Source organism: Lontra canadensis, unplaced genomic scaffold (assembly GCF_010015895.1).
Source record: "Lontra canadensis isolate GAN:19392208 unplaced genomic scaffold, GSC_riverotter_1.0 scaffold181, whole genome shotgun sequence".
Classification (NCBI taxonomy): Eukaryota; Metazoa; Chordata; class Mammalia; order Carnivora; family Mustelidae; genus Lontra; species Lontra canadensis.
The window spans coordinates 1,431,211-1,453,613 of NW_022631175.1; the positions used below are offsets into that span (position 1 = coordinate 1,431,211).

The following is a 22,403-nucleotide window of genomic DNA, read 5'->3' on the forward strand; positions in this document are numbered from 1 at the left end:
GCACACAACTTACAAGGCCCATGGCAGAAAAAAATGACAATGAAGGGCCCATACAACTGGGTGAATTCCAGGAATAGTGGACCTTGAGCCCACTGTCTTTACCCAGAAAGCCTATCATTCCAGAGTAGAAGCAGCCACAGTTAGGGCACCAGTCATGGTCCTTTGTGCTCCCCACAGAGAACATAAAATATATCAAAGCAGACTGTGAGGACTAGGGAGAAATTGATGAAAACCTAACTGCAGGAATCTTTTATACTCTTTAAGACCTTTAACAGATTATATTTTGAAAGGCATAGAAGTTTCAAATAATAATAATGTATGAAGTTAAATTAGCAGTTTTATCATTTTTTTCTTTGCCCTATCGAAGTATGTGCCTTCTTTTTGAGGAATCATAGAACACTTGAAAATTACAAAAGTGCTTTAGGTTGTAAAGAAAACTGCAGTGAGTTTTATACAGTTAAAGCTGTTTGGGCTGTATTCTCTAACTCAGCACCCTAAAAATAGGGTGGAGGGAAAGGATATATTAACTGGGAAAAAAATCCAGTCTTTCTTTTTCTTTTTTTTTTTAAGATTTTATTTACTTATTTGACAGACAGAGATCACAAATAGGCAGAGAGAGAGAGAGAGAGAGAGAGAGAAGGAAGCAGGCCCTCCGCTGAGCAGAGAGCCCAGTGTGAGGCTTGATCCCAGGACCCTGGGATCATGACCCGAGCCGAAGGCAGAGGCTTTAACCCACTGAGCCACCCAGGCGCCCCGCCAGTCTTTTTTTTTTTTTTTTAAGATTTTGTTTATTTGAGAGTGAGAGAGAGCATGAGCAGGGGGGAGAGGCAGAGAGAGAGGGAAAAGCAGACTCCCTGCTGAGCAGAAGCACCCCCTCCCCACCAAATGCTGGGCTTGATTCCAAGACCCTCAGATCATGACCTGAGCTGAGGGCAGACCCTTAACCAATTGAGCCACCCACGTGCCCCAAATCCAATGTCTTTTAACATTTGAAAGATTACCAGCCTGGAGAGAGACTATGAAAGCTGCAGTTACTTAGAACATTAATGAAAATGATAGTACTAGAGATCAGAACCTATGAGGTGTGGCCAAAGCTGTATTCAGAGGCAAACTTGCGTTTCCCAGATCGCACAACAGAGAATGAATACACACTAAACTATTGCCATTGACTCAGTAAGGTTTACACAAATGTCAACAAGAACCACAAACCAAAAACAAACAAAAAAAAACAAACAAAAACAAAACAAAAAAAAACCTAGGGAGAACAAAAATAAGGAAATAAGTTTCAGAAAGACAGAAATGAAGAAATTAGGACATAGAAATAATCATAACAATCAACAGAGCTTTGGCCAAAGCAAACCTCTGCCATATGAATCTAGAAAAGGTGGGGGGGAGTACAAACTAAAAGATTAGAAAGGGTCTGCATAATAGAACCTACACCAGGGTGCTTACCTGGGCAGAAGAGGAAGTTGCCATTGTGGCATATGTGGAAGTTGCCACACTAGGCAGCTGCTAGACCTCCACTCGGGCCCACTCCCATCAGTGGAGGAGGCCACATGCACACCCTCCACCAGCTATAGGAGGGTTTGGGGAGGTGTGGGTGCAATTATATCCCCCACTCTTTCCCTTTACTGCTGGAGGGGGGAAATGGGAAACTTCAGGTTGGCCCTGGAGGTAAAAAGAGGACTGCACTGATTATCTGGGCACCAGGTGGCAGCTTACATGCCTCCGCCCCCGGTTGCCCCCATATTGGTTCAAAAGAAAGATTTGGAAATCGTGCACAGTTAATTGCTTTCTCGTGCTGGCAAAGCCTCGGGTCTTATTTAGCCTAAAAGGTGTTGATTTCCCAAGGAAGCAAACCCTGGTTTATTTTAACTACACCCTGTCGGGCTCTGTGCTAAACTGTCTGCACCCAAAGCCGTTTTTTCTTGTGGTTCTTCTTCTCCTCTTCACTGCTGTGGGGCAGTAGATAGTCATGACCCCAGTCCACCATTTGCAGAAGAGTCAGAACTTGAAGGTAGACAGAGATGCTGGCAAGTCATGGATTTCTTGGGAAATGAGAATATTTCAGAGCCGACTCCAAAATATGTATAAACCATGATAAGTCCCATAACCATAGTGGGAGCTCAAGTTCTCCAGCATTTTCCGAGTTCCCGAAAATTACCTCTAAATCGAGAGTCAGATTGTCTATTTTTGCCAATGCATTCTTATTCACTTTTAAGGAATTATTAAGCAAGGCTAATAGAACTCCACAGAAATCCTCTCAGAGCACATACATAGATATACTCTGACATCCACCCAATTTATTTTTATAGCCAGTGTGATTCCTATACTCAAAGCTGCCAAAGGTAGCATGTCCAAGACAATGTACAGACCTGTCTTCCTTCTGAAAATAGATGTAAAAATATCCCAAGGCTTTAAGAGCTTAATTCAATAACGCATAAAACGAAACTCCCACCATGATAAAATAGGGCTTATCCTGGGAATAAGACAATCGTTGACCTATCAGGAAGTCTGTTCATATAATTCATCACATCAGTTTGCCAAATGACAAAATTTCCTCATCTACCACATACTTCACAAAGGGTTTCTGTGTGCCAGGTTCTGTGCTGGGCTACTGAGGTGGTCTCCTACCTCCAGGCCTGCTTCTAGAGCAGAGGTGTAGACAGGGAAATGATTATAACAGGGGGTCAGAGACTCCTGGGGGGAAAGGTGGGGCAGGCAGGCCTCATGGGGTCAGGCCAAGCTACTGGAAGGGAGTAAAAGGGAGAAGAACCAGCGCAGGGATGTTTCCAGGACCCGATGTGCATTTCCAAGACAAACCCTGGACTCCTATGTGCAGAATGCGGGGCGGGAGCCTGGCTGGGGAAGGTGCAGGCACCATTGAAGGTTGGTCAGCTGTGGATTGTACTGAGACCATAACCATTGGCTGGAGTAAGGAAGACAGACGAAAGAGAACTTGCGGGGGTGTCTGGGTGACTCAGTCGGTTAAGCATCTGCTTTCTGTTCAAGTCATGATTGCAGGGTCCTGGGATCAAGTCCTGCATAGGGCTCCCTGCTCAGCAGGGAGCCTGCTTCTCCCTCCCCCTCTGCCTGCTGTTCTGCCTACCTGTGCTATCTCTCTGTCAGATAAATAAAATCTTTAAAAAAAATAAAATAGAGAGAAGAAAAAGAAAAGAAAGAGAACTTTGGTAGGAGGCCAAGTCTGGAGGGCATGGGTGCTGAGTGGTTGGATGAAGGTGCAGAGACACTGGGCCCAGGTCTTGGGCAGCCAGGTGTATCATGATGCCAAGCCCTGAGATGGAGAACACAGAAGAAGAGGGTGGTGGGGAGAAAGGCAATGAGTTCAGTTGAGATGTATTGAGTTTGAGGTGCCTCTTGCCATCCCAGTGGAGACAGCCAGGGAGAGGCTGGTGTAGGGGTCTGGAGCTTCGAGAGAAGAGCTGAGCATGGCTCACAAAGGCACCAATGGGGCGGGGGTTACAAGGAAGTATGCTGAGTCGGGGGGCAGCTAGGAAGGAGCCCCAGGAGCCCCTGACACTGAAGCATTGCTGGGGCAAGGGGCATGATCTGCATAGGAGCTGGGAGAGGATCTCCTGGTATTCAGAAATCTGTGCAAACAGATGGTGACATGACAACCAAAACTTTATTTAAAGGTGGAAAAAGAAGCACACGTCCCCAAAAGCACTCTGCCTGGCTAATTCTTCGGATGTTCATAGATGTTCACATAGGAAAATAGAGGGGTTCCACACTCAAGTCTCGGAAAGGCTTATAAAAGAACATAAAATGGGCATCTGGGTGGCTCATTTGGTTAAGCTTCTGCCTTTGGCTCAGGTCATGATCCCAGGATCCTGGTATAGAGCCCCCTATAGAGTTCCCTGCTCAGTGGGGAGCCTGCTTCTCCCTCTGCCTCTGCCTGTCAAATGAATAAATAAAATTTTAAAAAATAATAATAGCAATTTAAAAAGAAGATAAAAGAACGTAGAACAAGTATTCTTGACAGCAGAATTTCTCAGAGGCTTTAGGACAGAAGCATGCCCAGTGAATCTCAAGAGATGCATCAAGACACAGTTTCTCAAACCTGTTTTTCAGTCAGTGTTCTGAGGAACCCACTTTGGGATATGCCGCCCGTCCTGAGGCAGTCACAGTAATGTCGGCAACAAGAAGGTGACTCTGTTACTGTGGTTCTGGAAATTCTAGAATTTCCAGGGGTTCTTCCTGGGAGTGTCTTTATGACATGGAGCCAACATGGGAAAAGAACAGATAAAACTGTAAAGATTGTTTGCTGATGATTGTGTACCTAGAAAATCCACTGTGAAGCTCTTAGAGGTAATAAAGAAGCTTAGTGAATTGGTCAAATAAAACATAATTCTATAAAAATCACTAATTTTTGCATGAACCCACAAGGCTCCAATAGTAGGTATAATAGGGAAAGAAAAATTCCCTTGACAAAAGTAACCAAAAATATAAAATACCTGGCTTGGTCCTAACAAGATCCATATAGGACCTATTGGAAGAAAATTGCACATTGTTACTGGAAGGAAAAAAATAGAAATGAGGGTTCCCTGAAAGGAAACTGGGGACAGTAGAGGTATTGATTTTTCCCAAATTAATAATTGGAACTTGGATAAAATGATTCCAAGATTCATATGGAAGCCTAAGAAACCAGTCAAGACTGGCTGGGAAAACCTTAAAAGCTAAGCAAATAGAGGGAGATTTACTCCAGACATCTTGTGAGGTGAAAAAAATTAAAATCATACCATATCTGCATAAGCACGAGCAGATCAATCAAATGAGCTCCTTAGCTCTGAAAACACACTTCCTGTAGACACCATGGGATAAATGTAAGCGAAGTGGTTATTAAGTGTCCTAAATCAGTGTAGCACTGATACACATTTCATCTATAGTAAATTAAATATGTGATAAATATAGGCCAATAACACATTCCACGACTTAAACCGCAAAGATCAAGAAGCAAACATTGGTTGCCAAGGGCTCCCTAAGCATAAATGTAAGAGAAGGAACTATAAAGGGGAAGACAGATACATTTGAATACTGAAAACATAAAGCTTCTGTCAAGAAACAATTAAAAGACAAAGCCCAGGCATGAAAAACACTTGTAATATGGCAAAGATATCCTAGTATGTGAAGAGCTCCTGCAAATCATAGGAGAAACAGAATTGGCGGTGGGTATCACATATGCAGAAGAAAAATACAAATGGCCAAAAATTAAGGGAGAAAATATTTAATTGTTCTATGAATTAAATAAATCCGTTTACCAATTTTAAAGCATCAATGTGTTAAGATTAGAAAGAGGGATTTAAATGCTGGTTTGGGTGGATGAAGCAATACACTTTTCTGATGTGAGTATAAATGTGTACATATTTCTAGAAGGAAATGTGACAGTACTCACCACTGCCCTTAAAAAGTTCTTCGTGTCTGCCCCCATTCATTCCTTTCTATGACTCTATCCCAGAGCAGTTGTCAGAGCTGTGGACAAACGTTTAGGAAGAAGACAAAGGCCATGGCCTTATTTCTGGGTGTAAACCATAGGAGGAAATCTGAACTATCCACTCCTAGGGGCCTGATGAAATACACGCTAATATGTCTCTGCGGCAGAATATGGGGCCGCCAGGAAATCCCATTTCCAAAGCCTCCTAAAGAGCCCTGGGGAGTGGTTACAGCCTAAAGTTAAGTTGTTTGCTTTGAAAAAAAAGGAGCCTGTAACTTAGAGTAAGGTCTTAGTTTTGTGTACAAGAATCTATACAGAAGGGACTGGAAGGAGTATATCAAATGTAACTATTACTTCTCTCTGGGCGGTTGGCCATGGATTTTTATTTTCCCCTTTGCACTTTACTGAATTTTCTTGATATATCATGATAAGCATGTTTCTTTTAAAATAGTGCACTTTTAATTATGAAAAGATGGTTTACATTTTTTTTAAAGCATTTAAAACTGGTAGAGTCCAAGTAATCCTGTTGAACTGAATGCACCTGATTAGGGTCTCTAGTGGTATGTCTCAGGGCTCTGACATGTCCAACATTTTACTCCTCATTTGAAGAACATAGAAGGGACTTCCTGCTTTCACTTGGCACCTCCTCTCTATGGTGGCTTGGGGACATGTGGGGAGGGGTCTGTGTCCTTCTGCCCTCAGGGTCACTATCTTCCCTTTCCCATGGTTGGGCCCAGGGACTCTGCCACCTGCATGCTTAGGGGACCTCTGAGCAAGCCATCTGGGCTGGAATGCAGGCTGCCGCAGGTGCGCGGCCTTACCTGCAGGTGAGGCCAAATCACCTTATGGCCAAGGCCAGTCTGGCCCTGCCCCTTACATGCTGCCTCACGGGAAGGGGTTCTTCCTTGCCAGGGCCATGTGTGTACCCCCCGCCCCCAGCCAAGTCTTCCAAAGGCAGAGTGGGGAGTAAGGGGAGTGGGCACGGACCCCAGTGTCAGGCTGCAGCCTGCTCTTCCCAGGGACATATGGGGAGGTGGGCAGGCCACAGCTGGCAAGAGGGGTGGCTGGACCTCACCTGGGCAGTAGGGCAGCCTCAGTGAGACCAGGACTAGTAGAGTGGAAACCAAGAGGGGCACAGGGGGACCAATGTCCCTCCCAGCCCCCCGACTTCATGTGGGAAGGAGTTTAGGAATTAGAAGGGAGAATCTGGAGTGGGATGCATACTTTCAGAGCAAAATCCAGAGGGCCCACTGTGCCCCAGCCACAGGCTCAGCAGACTGGCCTCAGACCCTTGCCTATGACATTGGAGGAGTCAGGATAGAGAACGTAGCAGAACCATCCGTAGTCTCCTCAGCCGGGCCCTCTCCGGGCCCCTGGGGATCCAGCTGGGCTGACCAGTCTCCTATAAGCCAAGCTCATCCCATGCTCTGCTTACCTTGTCCTGCCCTACCCTGCCTGTCCCCCGAAAGCCCTTGGGCCCAGGTCAGGCCCATGAGGCTGTGGTAGAGGTCTCTGGGAGAGGCTGGTGCCCATTGTGTATCCTGGGGGATTCCAGAAAGTTACGGGACCTGACTCAGTCCTCCTTCAGCTTCCATAATGTGGCTCTCGGTTTCCCGAGGGAGGACACCCTGCAGCAGGGCAGGCAGGGAGATAGAGTTAGGAGAACACAGCTGGCCAAGCACGGGGGGCTGGCGCTGCACAGGTACCCTGATGTGAGGGAACTCGGGGGAGGCCCCACCTTCTAGTCCAGTGTTGCTGGAACAGGATGTACGGCCTGGACACAGAGCATTAGGAACCGAGGGACTGTGCAGCGTGCCTGGCTACTGGCTCTGGTCTATTGAAGTGAGCACAGTCGTGGGCCACAGGACTCATAGCAGTGGCCACGGGAAAACAGGGCCCATCTCACTGACCTGGAGCCATCGGCCAACTCAGGAAAGTGACCACCCAGGGCCGAGGTTGCTGAGCTAGACACAGAACACCCCAGCCCCAAAGGTCCATCACTGACCGATACTCCTGGAAAGTATATTTCAAAGGAATTATTAGAAAAGCAAAATGTGACAAAACCAAGATTTACAAAAAGACCCAGCCCAGACTTTTTATTATTAAATTCCGTTCACATAAAATCACACCATGAGATTGTTACAAGAGTTCTCGTTTCAGCACTTATCTTGGTGGTGACAGTTAACAGGGTGTGTCCACCAGTCGCAGGCCCTGTTCTGCACAGCCACCCAGGGACGAGGCCCTGTTCAGAGGTCTCTGTGGGGCGTCATGGGAGCTGAAGGAGTAGGTCGATCTGGGCCCCGCGTGCTCTCCAGGAGTGGAGCGTGAGCTCCTCGTGAAGTCACCAACAAGAGAGTATCATTTCAGAGTCTTGAGGGAAGTCGAGCAGGGGGTGGCCCTGGATGGAGTGGCCGGGCCCACGACCTCCCAGCAGGGGTCTGAGGAACAAGAGGCCCAGCATTTGTGTCGGGGGGAATGGGTTCTCCTCGTTCAGGGAGAAACCAGGCAGGGCTTCTAGACTGGGGGTCTAGAGATGGGGTTTGGCTCATCTGCAGGTGTGTTCTGAGCTGCTCCTCAGGGAATTCCTGTTCCTGGCAAGGAGGGAGAACCCCATCCCTGGGTGGGTTTAAGCATCAGGCAAGCCACGATGACTGTAGCCAGGACCCCTGTGAGGAGAGGGGATGGAGCAGTGCCCCCGAGGAACTGGGGGTTCTCAGCCAGGGCTATGGGCTAAGGCAGACTCGGGGCAGAAAGCGGCCCCTGTATTCAGATCCCATTATTCATTCTAAATTATGATGGGTATAGACCAGCTCCCCCAAGCCTGTCCCCAGACCCCACAAGACTCCAGAGGGCATAAAATCGGTAGCATTTACATGAGTGACATGTTGTTTGTCTTCCAGCTTATCTCAAGTTTTTCCTAAAACAACATTTTTCTCCATTTCTTAAAAAAAAGAGGGAGAGAGAGAGAGAGAAGAAAAGAGATTATCTTATTTTATACAACATGCCATCAGCCAGGGAGCAGACCATCAGCAACACTTGAGGGTTGCATAGCAACTGGCTTTTCAATTGATTTTTTTGAGAAGGCACCAAAGCTACTGAACTGTTCTCATTTTAAATATTTCCTAGGATGATGGAAATCAAAGCAAAGGGAAATCAGAGACTTGGGGATAATCAGAGAAGAACATAAGGTTTCTGGTAGTGAAAGACCCAAGTGAAGACCAAGTACAGAGCGCTTGCGGGGATTTTTCAGCGTTGGAGGGAAAGAAATTCAGGCTGTGGATCCCTTAGTGGGAGACAAGAGAAGAGAGTACTGGGGCCAAGGGGTCTGTGTCCCAGGGCCTAGTGCCACTGTCCTTCTTACTGTGTGTCCTTGGCCATTGCTCACCCGTGCTTGACCTTGGCTGCCCTGTTGGTATGAGGGGTTTGGAGCACTTCAGGGACAGTCCCCAGTCTGCCCAGAGTCTGGGTCCCCTGCCCCAACCTAATGGTGGTTGGCCCCTATCGTCCCGGTTTACCTCCGAGCCAGTCATCCCAGGCTCCAGAGAAGCACGAGGATTCGCAGCGGTTGGGCCCTGTCCCTCGGAGGTCTTCCATGGCTAAGCTTGGGAAGGTTCATGCTGAGAATCCCATGCAGGCAGTTTGGCTTTTCTCTGGAAATAGCAGGCTTTCATGGTATGGGAGTCCCAGGCACAGAAAGAAGGGGCTTGCCTGTCTGGCCCGTTGCCTGTCCAAGATGCCCGTCCTGGTGAGCTCTGAGCTCACTTCACCGACACAGAGCATCCACGGGGCAGGCTCATGGCCACCCCCACCTGACAGTGGGGTTGCCAGCTCCAGGGGCTGGGTGGCCTGCAGACGTTATGCTGTGGGGAGCTGCTTTGCTCTGAGGGGGCTGCAATGCTCTTATTCCACTGGCTGGGGTGTACAAACCCCGGGCTCCTTGCCCCTTGCTCCCCTCAGGTGCTTCCCCACGGAGGGTGATTTTGCCATCCCTGCCATGGGATGCCAGTGGCATCGAACAGTACAGATTGGGATGCTGCTGAACATCCTGCAGTGCACATGACAGCCTCCACAACAGAAGTACCTGACCCCAGTGTCCACAATGCCAAGGTCAAGAAGCATGCTCTGCTCACCTGAGCCCAGTGGACCCTGCCCTTTTGCAGGTCTGGGCTCTGGGCCCACTGTCTGGGGCAGATGAGAACGCTTTGGTGGATTGAAGCCCGATCCCCTGGAACATGAGCTGCAGGCATCCCCTAAAGGTGGGCTGGCTCTCCAGGGGACTGGCACCAAGCCTGCATCTTTATCATCATTGCCACCACAGCGACAGGGACAAGGAACATTTATCGGTGCTGACCATCACTGACAGAGCCCCTGTGCTCTTGGCTCTGCCCTGTGGTTGTACCCATTCTGCAGATAGGGAGCTCAACACAGTGAGGTAACTTGTCTGAGAACACATGTGGAAGAGAGATGAGCAGGTCTCCAACCCCAGGACTCTCACCGCCTAGGCGAGCCCCACCTGTCACCTGCATGTGCCCTGGTGAGCTTCTGGACAACTTTGGGGTCTGTGGGGACTCCTGAGATGTGGCTGCACCAGGATAGCCACCCCATGGCTGGGTTCTATTCCAGGCTGCTGGACCGGCTTCCAGGCTACCGGTCCTTGATGGAAGGAGGGAAGAAAATAAATCATTCAGTTCGTTCAAGGGCAAACTGAAATGTCAGAGAGCAATGATTGGAACAGAACTTCTGACCAGGTCTTAATTGGCGTATGTAGGGTGGGACCCCAGATGTTGTCTCTGGCCTTCAAAGTCCCCTTTGCCTGCCTGCCCTCAGAGGTGCAGCCTGGCATCCCAGCAGCCAGTCACCCGGCTCTACCGTTCCTGTGGCAGCAGCGCCACCTGGTGTCCACCTTGGGGCCCCGCCCTTCCTTTCCTGACCCTCTGGTTTCCTCCGCCTGGGAAATAAATAGAACATTTCGGATTGCAGCGTGGCTTCCAGACCCACCTCCACCTCGGTGTAGCAGGGAGACTTGGGCTGTTTACTTCAGTTGGCCTTGATGCGGTTCCTCCTGCAGATAATAATAGCACCTGTATCTTAGGGCAATTTTACAGCTTAACTTAGGTGCCACCTATAAACCTGGACCAACCACCCAGCCCGCCGCAGGGTGCAGAAATGCCCTTCCACGGGGAGCACGGCGTGACCACCACTCCACTGCAGTTCACTTGTGCACCCACAGCTTCTCCCGGGGGGAGGAGCTCCCATCTGTGAGGTCCTTGACCGGTGCTGCGGCCACCCACTTGCTGGGCTCACGCATGGTCCCCATCCCTGCACAGGTGGGAATGGCAAGCTGTACAAACAGGTTCTCCTAGAGAAACCCATGCAGAGGCAAGCAGGCAGCCAAGAGACAGGTGCCTTGAAGGCTGGGAGGAACACAGGTGCTCTAAGCCAGCCCAGTGTGAGAGTCTGTCTTTCTTAACTGAAACAGGTAACTCTCTGGCACTTTGGAAGAAGATCTGGTTGGGAGAAATAGATGTTTCCTCTCCTCGCTAGGAGGAGAGTCAGGTCACCAGCTGTGGTCCATGGCAAAGACAGGGCAGGGTCTGTGGGGGCCCAGAGAGTGGGTCCCATCAGAGGGCTGTGTGGATGTGGCTGGATGGCAGAGATGGCGGCCGGGTTGCGGCAAGAGGAACCACCAGAATCCGAGTGGGCCACACAGGCTAGCTCAGACCACTCTCCTGGGGTCTCCCCTCTCCTCTGCTTGGATGTCTCTGTCTGCCAGGAGTCCTTCGAAGCTCCAGGAACCTGTGGGAAGGCCAGGTAGCTCTCAGGGGGTGGGAGGAGAGGGGGAGGCAAAGCTAAATCTGGGGTGCTGGAGACATGTTCTTGGGGGGATTCTCCAGGAAAAACCTGCTTCAACCTGTTCACTCCTTTTGAGCCTCACTCCTCTGTCCTAACTCTGGTCTTGGGCCCAGCCGTGCTCAGGGGTGGGCAGAGCACCTGGACTGATCCCTTAGGGGCTGTACCCAGATAAACGGGAGAGTGCCCCAAAGCAAAACTGTCAGCTCTTACCAAGCAAGCAAGCTGGTCAGGAGAAGACAATCCCTTGATGGTGTCCCCAGACACTGTGGACCTCACATGCCCCCTGCAAGCTTGAAGTCCTCTCCTCTTGCATCCTGTGTTGGCCCCCTTGCCACCTTCCACCAAAGCCAGAGGCCTCCTCCTCCCCCGCTTGCCAGCCCACACACCTTTCCTGCTCATCTCCTGCCATGCCGTGATCTTGATTCTGCTGGTAGGGCACCAGCAACGCTCCCATTCCACACTGTCCCCCTCCCGCATCCCCTGCCTTCTCCGTGATTCACAGGCCGGGTACCTGCTGCAGGGCACAGGTCACTGTCAGGACTCAGGCTGGCCGCCGCGTACCTACACCCTCCTGAATGCTCCAGACCCAGCAAGGATGAGGATCCCCGTCCTCGATTCTTTCGTGCACATCTTAGATGGGCCAGAGCCCTCAGAAAGTTGGGACATGGGCAGAGCGATAGGACATACAAGCAGCTCTGCCTCTTGGGTGTCTAAAAGCTGACATCACCTTCCTCCTCCATCTCTGAGTCCCATCTGGGCTGCTCACTCCCAGAGCCCAGCACATAGCCCACGTTTTCTGAGTTCTGCTTCCCTAGGACCACTCCCTCCTGGTGCAGCCCTTTCCCAGCCCCTTTCTCTGCCCCTCTCCCCCCTCCCTCCGGGAGTGTCCTCAGAACCCAAAAGCTGGGAGGGGGTCCCAGACAACCTCTGCTCTGGACCCTGCAGCCCAGGCCCCCGTGGGACCTGAGAACACATGCGGCAGTATGCATTCGCCAAATGGGCAAAGACAAGGCGAGAACAAAACGCAAATCAATATTTCAATAAATTATCCTGCCGCAGTGGCAGAATCACACCGGCTGCCAGAGGGGCTGGGCGGCTGGGCTGGACCATAGGAATCTCTGCGAGGAAGGAGGCGCTTGCCGGTGTTGGGGCCAGTGGAGAAGAGGGGGCTGTTTGTGGGGGCTGTTTGCCTGAGGACCTTTATTCCGCGGTTGTCAACCTGGTGACCCCGGGGGATGTGTTTTGTTTTGTCCACGTAACCGACTTTAAGTGGAGTCAACATTTACTAGGAGGTCGGCTTACTTTGGAAGATCCAGATTCAAACATTGGCCTGAAAAATCCAGTCTGGCAGCTCGGGGTCCCCGCAATTCTGCATACCCACAGTAGCGGGGCGCTGAGTGGTCTCACCCTGGCTTTGCTACTGTCCTCGCTTACCACTGATCGACCCTCACCTTCTTTATCATGCCAAGGAAATATTTCTGTGTACTCTTAGCCCTTCTCAGTGGGCAACACAAAAGATAGTTTTGTTTTTCATACAACCCACCTACCGCACTGAGTGACATCACCTGTCTCACTCCTGTTGGCATTTGGGAGTTCAACACCCTCCCAGCACTTCCCACAAGTCTACCTCCCGAGCACTCTGGCCTCTCCCCTTACCCCCAACCTGCTATGAGCCTCTTTCAGCCTGGTTCCTGCCCTTGGTTCTGTCCCTGACCGTGTGGTCCTTTTCCTGCTCTCTGGCCCTGAAACGGGTGTGTCTTTCTGGCTGGACTTTGGACTCCTCCTCAAAGATGTGGCCAGAGCTCTTCTCCCACTGGTGTGGGGCGCACCAGCTGGACCCTGGACACCAGCCACTGCCCTTGACTGGAGTTTCCGTGGTTCCCCCAACGAAAAAGTACATTGCTCAAGACTCTCACAGCAAGTGACGATAACATAACTCACACTGACTTTCAAGGGAGAGGTTACCGGACACATGAACGAGATACATCTCTGCGACAGGCAGCCTCTAGGAGGGCCCCTGTGACCCCACCTCTTGGTATTCACACCCTGAAATAGTCACCTCCCCTTGAGTGTGGGTGGGACTGAGATTCTCTTCTAAGTAGCCTGTGGTTCCTGTCTTGGGTGTGTGTGCACTGTGTTGCTGTCTCTCAGGTCGCTCAAGCTGGAGGAAGCAGGCTGTGGTAGGTTATTGTTCTGGGGTGTGGCTGGAAACCTTGGTCCAGTAGCCCATGAAGAGCTGAGTCCTGCCAGCAGCCAAGTAAGCAAGCATGGGAGCTGGTCCTCCCCCAGTGGAGCCTTCAGATGAGACCACAGTCCCCACCTCTGCTTGCCAGCAGTCTCAGGAGAGACCCTGAGCCAAAGTACCCAGCTAAGTTGCTTTTGGATTCCTGCCCTGAAGAAATAGATGATAAATGTTTGGAGGTTTTCAGGCCATACATTTTTGGAATCACCTGGTACATAGTGACCTAAGAGATCCACAATAAGGTGGCCTCAGGCCTGGGTGAGCCAGGTGGTCATGTGAGGACACCAGGAGTTGACTCTTCTCTAGCCCAGGCCCAGCTCTCTCTGTGTTGGCTTTTTCATCAAGTGGGGTCTCCTCCCGTGGGGACAGGGGCACCAGCAGCTCCTGACTCATGGTCTCACACCTTTCCAGCTCCTTGGCCCACTTTGGTTATGTGCTCACTCCAAGCCAGCACGGTGCCAGGAAGATGTGGTGCTGGGATTAGCCAGGCCTTGAACCCTCCCGCCATTGAGCCTGGGGTCACACCCAGATGAACAGAGGGGAAGTTTTACTGAAGGGGGGCCTGGGCTACTGTTGTCAGACAAGTCTAGGCACGAGTAACTGCAGCCCACCAGGGCTTTGGAGGGAACCAGACTAGAATTAGCTCAACAGTGGAACCCTAAGGACCCTAAGGGCCAGCCAGCCCATCATGGGCAATAACTTCCTGATATGTGGGCTGGCAGACATGGCCCTGGAGGAACCCGAGCCACTTCGTGGGAGGTGGCCCAGCAAGGCTTCTCAGCTGCTTTGTGGGCTTTGTGAGTGGGGAGGTCACACACCAGTGGGGGCTCTGTGGCCATCCTAGATCGAGTTCTCATTGGCAGCCTGGTGATATCCCTCAGATCTGGACTCAGGCTGGCAATCTTCAGCTCACTGGGGACAAGCACAGGCCCCAATTTCTAGCACCAACTCACATCCACCCACAACAGTCTTTTCCTTATTCTTCCACCCAGAGCTCATTCCTTAGAAAGGAGATCCTCCCACCTGATTCCTTCTTCAGAGCTGCGACCTCGTAAGGTTTTCTGGAGGCAGCTACCACCTGGCGGGGACTCAGGCTGACCTCCAGGTGTCTGACTTAGATGGGACACAGATGCCACACTCCCTCCACCCCTCCTGTGTCAGTCAGTGTGGGCAAGGTTGTGCTACGGCCTTATGACAACAGATACTTATTTCCTGCTCCTGTTACGTGTTCCATATCTCTGTCACTTGGGGTCTGGGTGACAGAGCAGCCACCATCTCAATACTGATGGTTGACAAGCCAGTGAGGAGAGATCGCTGCAGGGTCTCCTGTGGGCAGAGGTACAGGTCACTTCTCCTCACAGCTCACTGGCCAGAGGTAGTCACACTCTCTTTCCGGTCATGATTGGGCAGTCCCGTACGTCCCTTTCCCTACTGCAGCTTCCTCTGGGCTGTCCATCTCTGTGCCTTTGTCCAGTGGGTCCTGGTCACTACAGCTCTGATTCCAGTCTGTGACTTCCTTCACTGGGACTCACTAGGTCTCATTATAACAAGCACTCTTACCTCCCAGATGTTCTGTGTTTGGGAGTTGGGAACTGGTGCGCCATCTTGTAAGTCACTGACTCGGATGATGCAAGAGAACTCTGGCAGTGAGCGGTCCTCCCCGGCCTTGAATCATTCTTCCTTCTTCTAGAACAGCCTGGGTTCCCAGGAGTACCTATATCTACTCTTCGCTCCTTCTGTACATGAAAAGGAGCATCTGGCTATGCTTGATGGATGTATTTATGCCAGGGAAGAAACAAAACACCTGCAGACACGTCTACTAGGGAATGCATAGCTCTGCTTTATGGACAGATGGATCCTGTCCATCAGGACTCTTTGCCTGGAGGGAACTATTCGGTGGTGGGAATTCATAGTAAGAGGAGCAGACATGCTGCCTGGCATGAGGACAGCAGAGAGCAAAGGGAAGCGTGCCACACAGGGGAGCCTTGCTTTGGGGACAATATGGTGTATGTTTTGTTTGGGGAGGGAGTTTAGGGCAGGGCGTTGAATCTAGACATGGGTTTTAGGCTTCCCAGCTGTGTGGCTAAGGGCAAGTTACTTGACCTCTCTAAGCTTCACTTTCCTGCCTCTCAGGGTGGTTGTGAGGACTGAATAAGAGAGAGAATGCCAATGCCATGGTGCAGAGTGGGCTGCCATGCTGCCTGTCCCGCAGCCCACCCTGGGTCTCGGGTATGCGTCATGATATCAGTGGGATGTGGGGCTTCCTGTCCGTCGTTCCTGAGGGAATTATCACTATGCTCCTGTTCTGTATGTGGCTCCTTTGCTAGATCTGCTGCAGTTTCTCTCCTCTACGGTGTTTATGCTGTTTTCTGTAAGACATTCAAACAAGGGGGCAACATAAGGCATCCCGTCCCCTTCTCTGGGCTTCCATACCATGTTGGGAGTTCCGTCTACCCTGCCTGGGACCCTGCCAGAACTGTGAGCTCTTCAGCATGAGGTCCACGTTGCACTGGCCTCCTGCCCAGGACCCACACAGAACAGGAGCCTGATAGACTGCCACAGAGACCCCTGGAAGTGGGTGAGGCGGGATGGACTGTGTGAGGCCTCAGATGACCTCAGAGCTTGGCTTCCATGTCTCACTTGAGAAGTGGGCTGTGGTTTCATGTGGAACTCACATAGGCATGTGTGACTGGGGAGCCTTTCCTCCACTCAGAAGAGTGGAGCCAAGTGGGAGGTGGATCCCGAGGGGGACCGGACTCAGCTCCACATGGCCAAGGACCCCAGCAGAGGGGGGTCCGTGAGCACTACTGCCTGCTCAGCTCCCATCCCGTCTACCCAACACGTTAATCCCTCGCTTCCATCTCTCCTGCCCACCCCTACAGTCCATGAGCCTCATTGAGATTGGGAACCCCTCCCAGAGCCTGGAGAACGTCTGCCGTTGGGCTTACCTCCAGCAGAAGCCAGACACAGGTCACGATGAGTACCACGATCACGCCATCTTCCTCACGCGGCAGGACTTCGGACCTTCGGGCATGCAAGGTGAGCCTCAGCTCTGCAGGGGCCCAGAAAGGAGGGAGGCTGGGCATGAGCCATTGGCCCTTGCGAGAGTCCCTGGCAGCGTTGGTCCAGGCTGGGAAGGGTGTCAGGGCAGAGAGAGGCTGTGGCCACCTTAGCCAGTGAGGGTTGTGTAAGCTTTCGTGACCTCTTGGCTCATCGAAAACTACTGTGGCCTCTGCCATTTCTCCCAGGAAACTGCATCCCTCAGGGGAACAGCAATGGTCAAAGGTGGTGAAATGGCTCAAGCCTGGGGCTGGCAGCCCAAAGACCAGATAGGATCCAAGGCAGAGTTGTTTGCTTCCCCCCATTTTTAAAAAACAAATTTGAATAAGTTTTCCATCTTTAGAAGTTAAAGGATTTCACTTAAAAATTCAAACTATATAAAACTGACAGATCTAAAAGGAGAAATTGACAAGGCCTACAATTATAATTGAAGATTTTAACATATTCTTAGTAACTGATAGAACAACAGATAAGAATGTTGGTAAGGATACAGAAGACTTGAATGAAGAAACGACCTAATGAATTATAGAATACTACACCAGACAGCTGAGGGATACACACTCTTGATGACTGCAGCACGAAACCATACCAAAGCAGACTACAAAGTGCCATAGGGAAACCTCAACAAAAGACAGAAGATCGAAACCACACACTGGAAAAGAAAGATAACTCGAAAAATTATGAATGCTTGAAAATTAAACAGTATGCTCATCAGTAATCTGTGGGTCAAAGAAGTAACTTTGTTACTTCAGTACAACATATCAAAAATTGTGGATGTAGCTAACATAATGATTAAGTTGTATTTATAAGCTTAACAGTTTACCGGTCAACCACATCAACGAAAATGGCTAAACCAAATCAGTCAATCAACCAAACCGGCTAAAGAGTTAGTCATAGAAACATCTATCTCAAGAGATTCAAAAAAGAACAGCTAACTCAACTCAACAAAAGTGGAAGGGAGGAGATTGTAAATGTAAGAGCAGGATTGTTGAAATGGGAAACGGTTATAAAGAAAATCAATAAAATCAAAATTTGGTTCTTTGAAAGATATCAGTTAGAACCGGAATGCCCCCAGCCATGCTAGTTTAAAAAAGAAAGGAAGAAAATACAGATTTACTAAGATTAGGAATATAAAAGGGATCTGATTACAAATCTGACTTTAAAAAAGGTAATAAGATAATGAGAAGATATTTTGAACATCATTATGCTGATAAATTTGTTAATTTAGATGAAAGGTATAAATTCTTTGACAAACATAAAATCTGAGAAAAAAAGGAAAATCCAAATAGTCTCATATCAACTAAAGATACTGACTTTATGATTAAAAGCCTCCCTTCAAAGTAAGCTCCAGGACTTGATGGTTTCACCAGAGAATTTTTCCTAATTTTTAACAAAGAATAATACCAATCATACACAATTTCTCACAGAAAGAAAAGAGAGGAACATTTTTCCAACTGATTTTATGAGACCTGCTAACATTAATACCAAAATCTGAGATTGACTTGAAAAAAACAAGTTATAGGCCCATCTCTCCCATGAGTATATATACAAAATCCCAAACAAAATAGGAAATCAAATCCAGTGCTACGTGTAAAAAGCACTGTGTGACAATGAATTTGGGCTGATCCTAGGAATGCAAGGTTTAACATATGAAAATCAATCATTGTAATTCACCAAATTAATAGAACAAAGAATAAAAACTTAAGAAATCATCTCAATTGATGAAGGAAAATTATTTGACAAAAATCAAAAGCCATTTATGATCAAATATCTTATTAAACTAGGAATAGAAGAAAATGTTCTAAATGTAATAAAGGATACGTAGCAGGAAAAAAAAAAGCTCTAGCAAACATCATATGTAATAGTGAAATGTTGAAAGGATTTCCTCTAGACCTGAGAATGGGTCAAGAAAACTTGCTGTCACCACTTGGATTCGACATTGTAGCAGAGGTCCCAGCCAGTGAAATGGGCAAGAAAAAAATAAAAATATAAGGGTCAGAAAGGAAGAAATCAAACTCTTATTTGAAAATAATATGCTGTGTACGTAGAAAACGTATGTAGAAAATGTACGTAGAAAACTCAAAAAAATCTACCAATAAGTCAGTAGCATTATTGAGTAATTTCCTGGATATAACGTCAATATATAAAAATCAATTGAATTTCTGTATTCTAACAGCAAAAAATTAAAATTTGAAAAAGACCACCACTTAGAATAATAAAAGAATAAAAAATACAAACACCTAGAATAAATTTAACAAAAGATGTCCAAGATCTAGACCCCAAAGCTGTAAAACACACGTACAGATGTTATAAAAGATGACATCAAGGAAGGGGTGTGCGATGCTAATGGATAGGGAGACTCGCTATTGTAAAGAAATCAATTTTCTCCAAACCGACCTGTAAGAGAATGCAAGAGCACTCCAGAGCAAGTTCAGATCCAGCAGAATAGTTGGAGATATTGACAAGTTGATTCTAATGTTCTTCCAGAAATGCAGTGGGCCAAGAGCAGTCAAGAACGATTGGAGAAGATGAGCAAAGTATTCATTGCTCCCATTTTACCCTATTCCCATTTTCTATAGTATTCATTGCTTGTATTTTGATGCAAGGGTTGACAAATGAATCATGAGGACAGAACGCAGAGTCCAGACTTGAGCTCACCTGTGGGTGGATACTTGATTAATTGTGAGGTAGAGAGGAAAGATGATCTTTTCAACAGATGGTGTCAGGTCCAGCAAATATCCAAACTGGGGGCAAGAAGTGAAGCTTGACACCCCTTCTTTTTTTAATTTAATTTTTTTATTGAGATATAATTGACATGTCATTATATTAGTTTAGGATGTACAACATACTGATAGGATAAATGTATATATTGTGAAATGATCACAGTAGTCCTAGTTAATATCCATCACCACACATTGTTATAAGATTCTTTCTTATGATGAGAACTTTTAAGACCTACTCTCCTAGCAATTTTCAAACACACAATACAGTATTATGAGCTCTTGTTTCCATGCTGTATATTTCATCCTCAGATCTTATAATCAGAGGTTTGTACCTTTTGACTCCCTTCACCCCCTACCCACTGCCTCTGTATCTAGGAGTTTGGCTTTTATTGATTGATTGATTTATATTTTCGATTCCACATATAAGTGAGATCACAGCGTGTTTGTTGTTTTCTGCCTGACTCATTTCAATTAGCATAATGCCCTCAGGGTCCATCCATGTTGCTGTGAATGGCAGAATTTCCTTTTTATGGCTGAATGGTATTCCAATGTGTGTATACTCCACATCTTCTTTATCCATTCATCCACTGATGGACGCTTATGTTGTTTCCATGTCTTGGCTATTGTAAATAGTGCTGCAGTGAACGTGGGGGCTATAGATAGCTTTTCGAGTTAGTGTTGGTGTTTTCTTCAGATAAATACCCTGAAGGAAAATTGCTGGATCGTAGATAGTTCTATTTTTAAATTTTTCAAGGAAGCTCCATACTGTTTTCCACCAACAATGCGCAAGGGTTCCATTTCCTCCACATCTGCACTAACACTTGTGATCTCTTAAGTCTTTTTGATACTAGCCATTCTAACATGTGTGAAGTGATACCTCATTGTGTTTTTGACTTGCATTTCCCTGATGGTGAGTGATGTTGAACATCTTTTCCTCTACCTCTTGGCCATCTGGATGTCTTCTTTGAAAGAATGTCTATTTAGGTCTTCTACCCATTTTTATTTTGGGCTGGTTGTTTTTGGTATTGAGTTGTTGGAGTTCCTTATATATTTTGGATATTAACCTCTTATCAGATAGACAAGTTTGCAAATATTTTCACCTATTTTGAGAGAGGATGTCATGGTTGGAGACAACAAGGGGCTTCTGCAGTGTTGATACAGTCGCACAGGTGTGATACTTTTGTGATGGTTCATTTATTGTATCCTAGGACTTGTTCATTTTTATGGATGTATATCACGCTTCAAAAGAAAGAACTTTGAAAAGCCATATAAAATACACATTCAGAAGAGTGGACTCATTTTACCCCATTCCCATTTTCTATAGATAGCCATATTTATTAGTTTCTGGTTCATCATTCTGGTGATCCTTTTTATAAAAATAAGTATAGTTATATAATGTACATGCTCATTACATCCACCACTTCCTTCCATGAATTTTGATACTTCCTGCACTGCATCTTTCTCCACTCTTTTGGCCTTTAGCTTCTTTCTGCTGCCCACTTGCTCTTATCTGCATAACTAGGGAGACTTCCCAAGTGACCCTGACCAGAGCCCAGATGGGTTTGTTAACAAAACATCTCTCTGGCACTACAGCTGCCCCTTTTGCCACACAGAATAGCATTCAGGTGGGAACATGGAGTGGGACTCCAGATCCCACCGAGCTCAGAGTAAGGCTCCTGGTTGGTGTTGATGCCTCTTCATTCAGAGGGGCTGCTAGTTCCCTGTCACAGAAGGAAGCCCAGTGACAAATAGTGCACTCTGTCAGCACTTTTGTCCAGGTGAGAGATCTAAGGGGAGCAGAACTGTTCCACGGGGAGAGAAACCATCATAACCTCTATAGCAGGTGAGCTCCTCCTCTGTTTCAAAATGTGAAAGCACACCTAAGGATGGCCAGACCTTTTTTTTTTTTTTTTAATTTAAACTTACACCATGAAAAAGTCGACCAAGATGCGAAACAGAATTGGAGAACTGACTCTGGAGGAGAGAGAGATAATTTGGAATCTCAGGAAGAATTTTTTTAAAAAAAAGTAATAGTTCCCAGAATAGTTGAGAATATACATTCCATAAACCCAGCACAGGTTGCTAGGAAGAATTAGAGAGCAGCAAATAATTTTTATGAAACTAAAGATATAGTGGGTAAAGTTGAAAATTCGGAAGCTGAAATAAAAAGTCAAGGGCAGGGGCGCCTGGGTGGCTTAGTTGGTTAAGCGTCCAACTCTTGATTTCAGCTCAAGTCCTGATCTCAGGGTTGTGAGATCAAGCGCTGCGTTCAGCACGGACTCTGCTTGAGACTCTCTCTCTCCCTCTCCTTTTGCTCCTCCCTGGCTTGTGCATGCTCTCTAAATAAATAAATAAATAAATAATCTTAAAAAAAAAAAAAGGTCAAGGGCATCCAAAAAGATTAAAATAGAACGAAGACAAAGAGGCTCAACCCAAGAGGTATGATATCTACCTAGTAAGATTCCAGAAAAAAAAGAGCAATAGCAAAATAAAATAAGCAGGAAAGGTATGAAGAAAAACATAAAGACACTTTTGCAAACCTTCAGATTGTAAAGACCCGTGTAATATGCTCGGTAGTGTGAATAAGCACATGCAGGCTTTGCATATAACAAAGAGAAGATCTCAAAGTTTGGCTCTGGGACACTGATTCCAGAGTAATCATCTTAAAATCTGCAGAGCAAAAAATATTTTAAGATACATATTTTCCTGTTTATGACAAGGAGAAAGGACAGTGGTTCCATTACGGTGCTTTTACAGACAAGTATAACGCCAGCAGCACACCCCGGGTCACCAGGCCCTCCTTCCTTTCTTCTCGACTCTTAACAAATTGCCTTGGGATCTCCCCGAAGGGTCTGTGAGAAGTGAGGCTAGGTCAGAGTTCCACGGGCAGAGGCTCCTTGCTTGGTGGGCCTCGAGGTCGTGTCTCAGCATGCACTCTGCGTACACAGCTCTGTACGCACTTCTCTGTCTTGTCCAGGGGCAAATGGCTAGGCCCCTATTCGGTGGTTTTCCCCAGTGGTAGGTGCGGTCTGAGGATCTTGCCCCCCTGCACCCTCCCCCTCATCACCCATGG

General features: G+C 47.7%; 1 protein-coding gene across 1 annotated transcript in view; it reads left to right on the forward strand.

Annotated features, from left to right (window-relative positions):
* ADAMTS2 (ADAM metallopeptidase with thrombospondin type 1 motif 2) overlaps nucleotides 1–22,403 on the forward strand; it is a 220,089-nt gene that overhangs the window by 149,861 nt on the left and 47,825 nt on the right. The window contains exon 6 of the mRNA XM_032846790.1: nucleotides 16,430–16,586. Within this exon, the coding sequence (XP_032702681.1) occupies nucleotides 16,430–16,586 (157 nt within the window). The remainder of the gene's footprint in view (nucleotides 1–16,429; nucleotides 16,587–22,403) is intronic.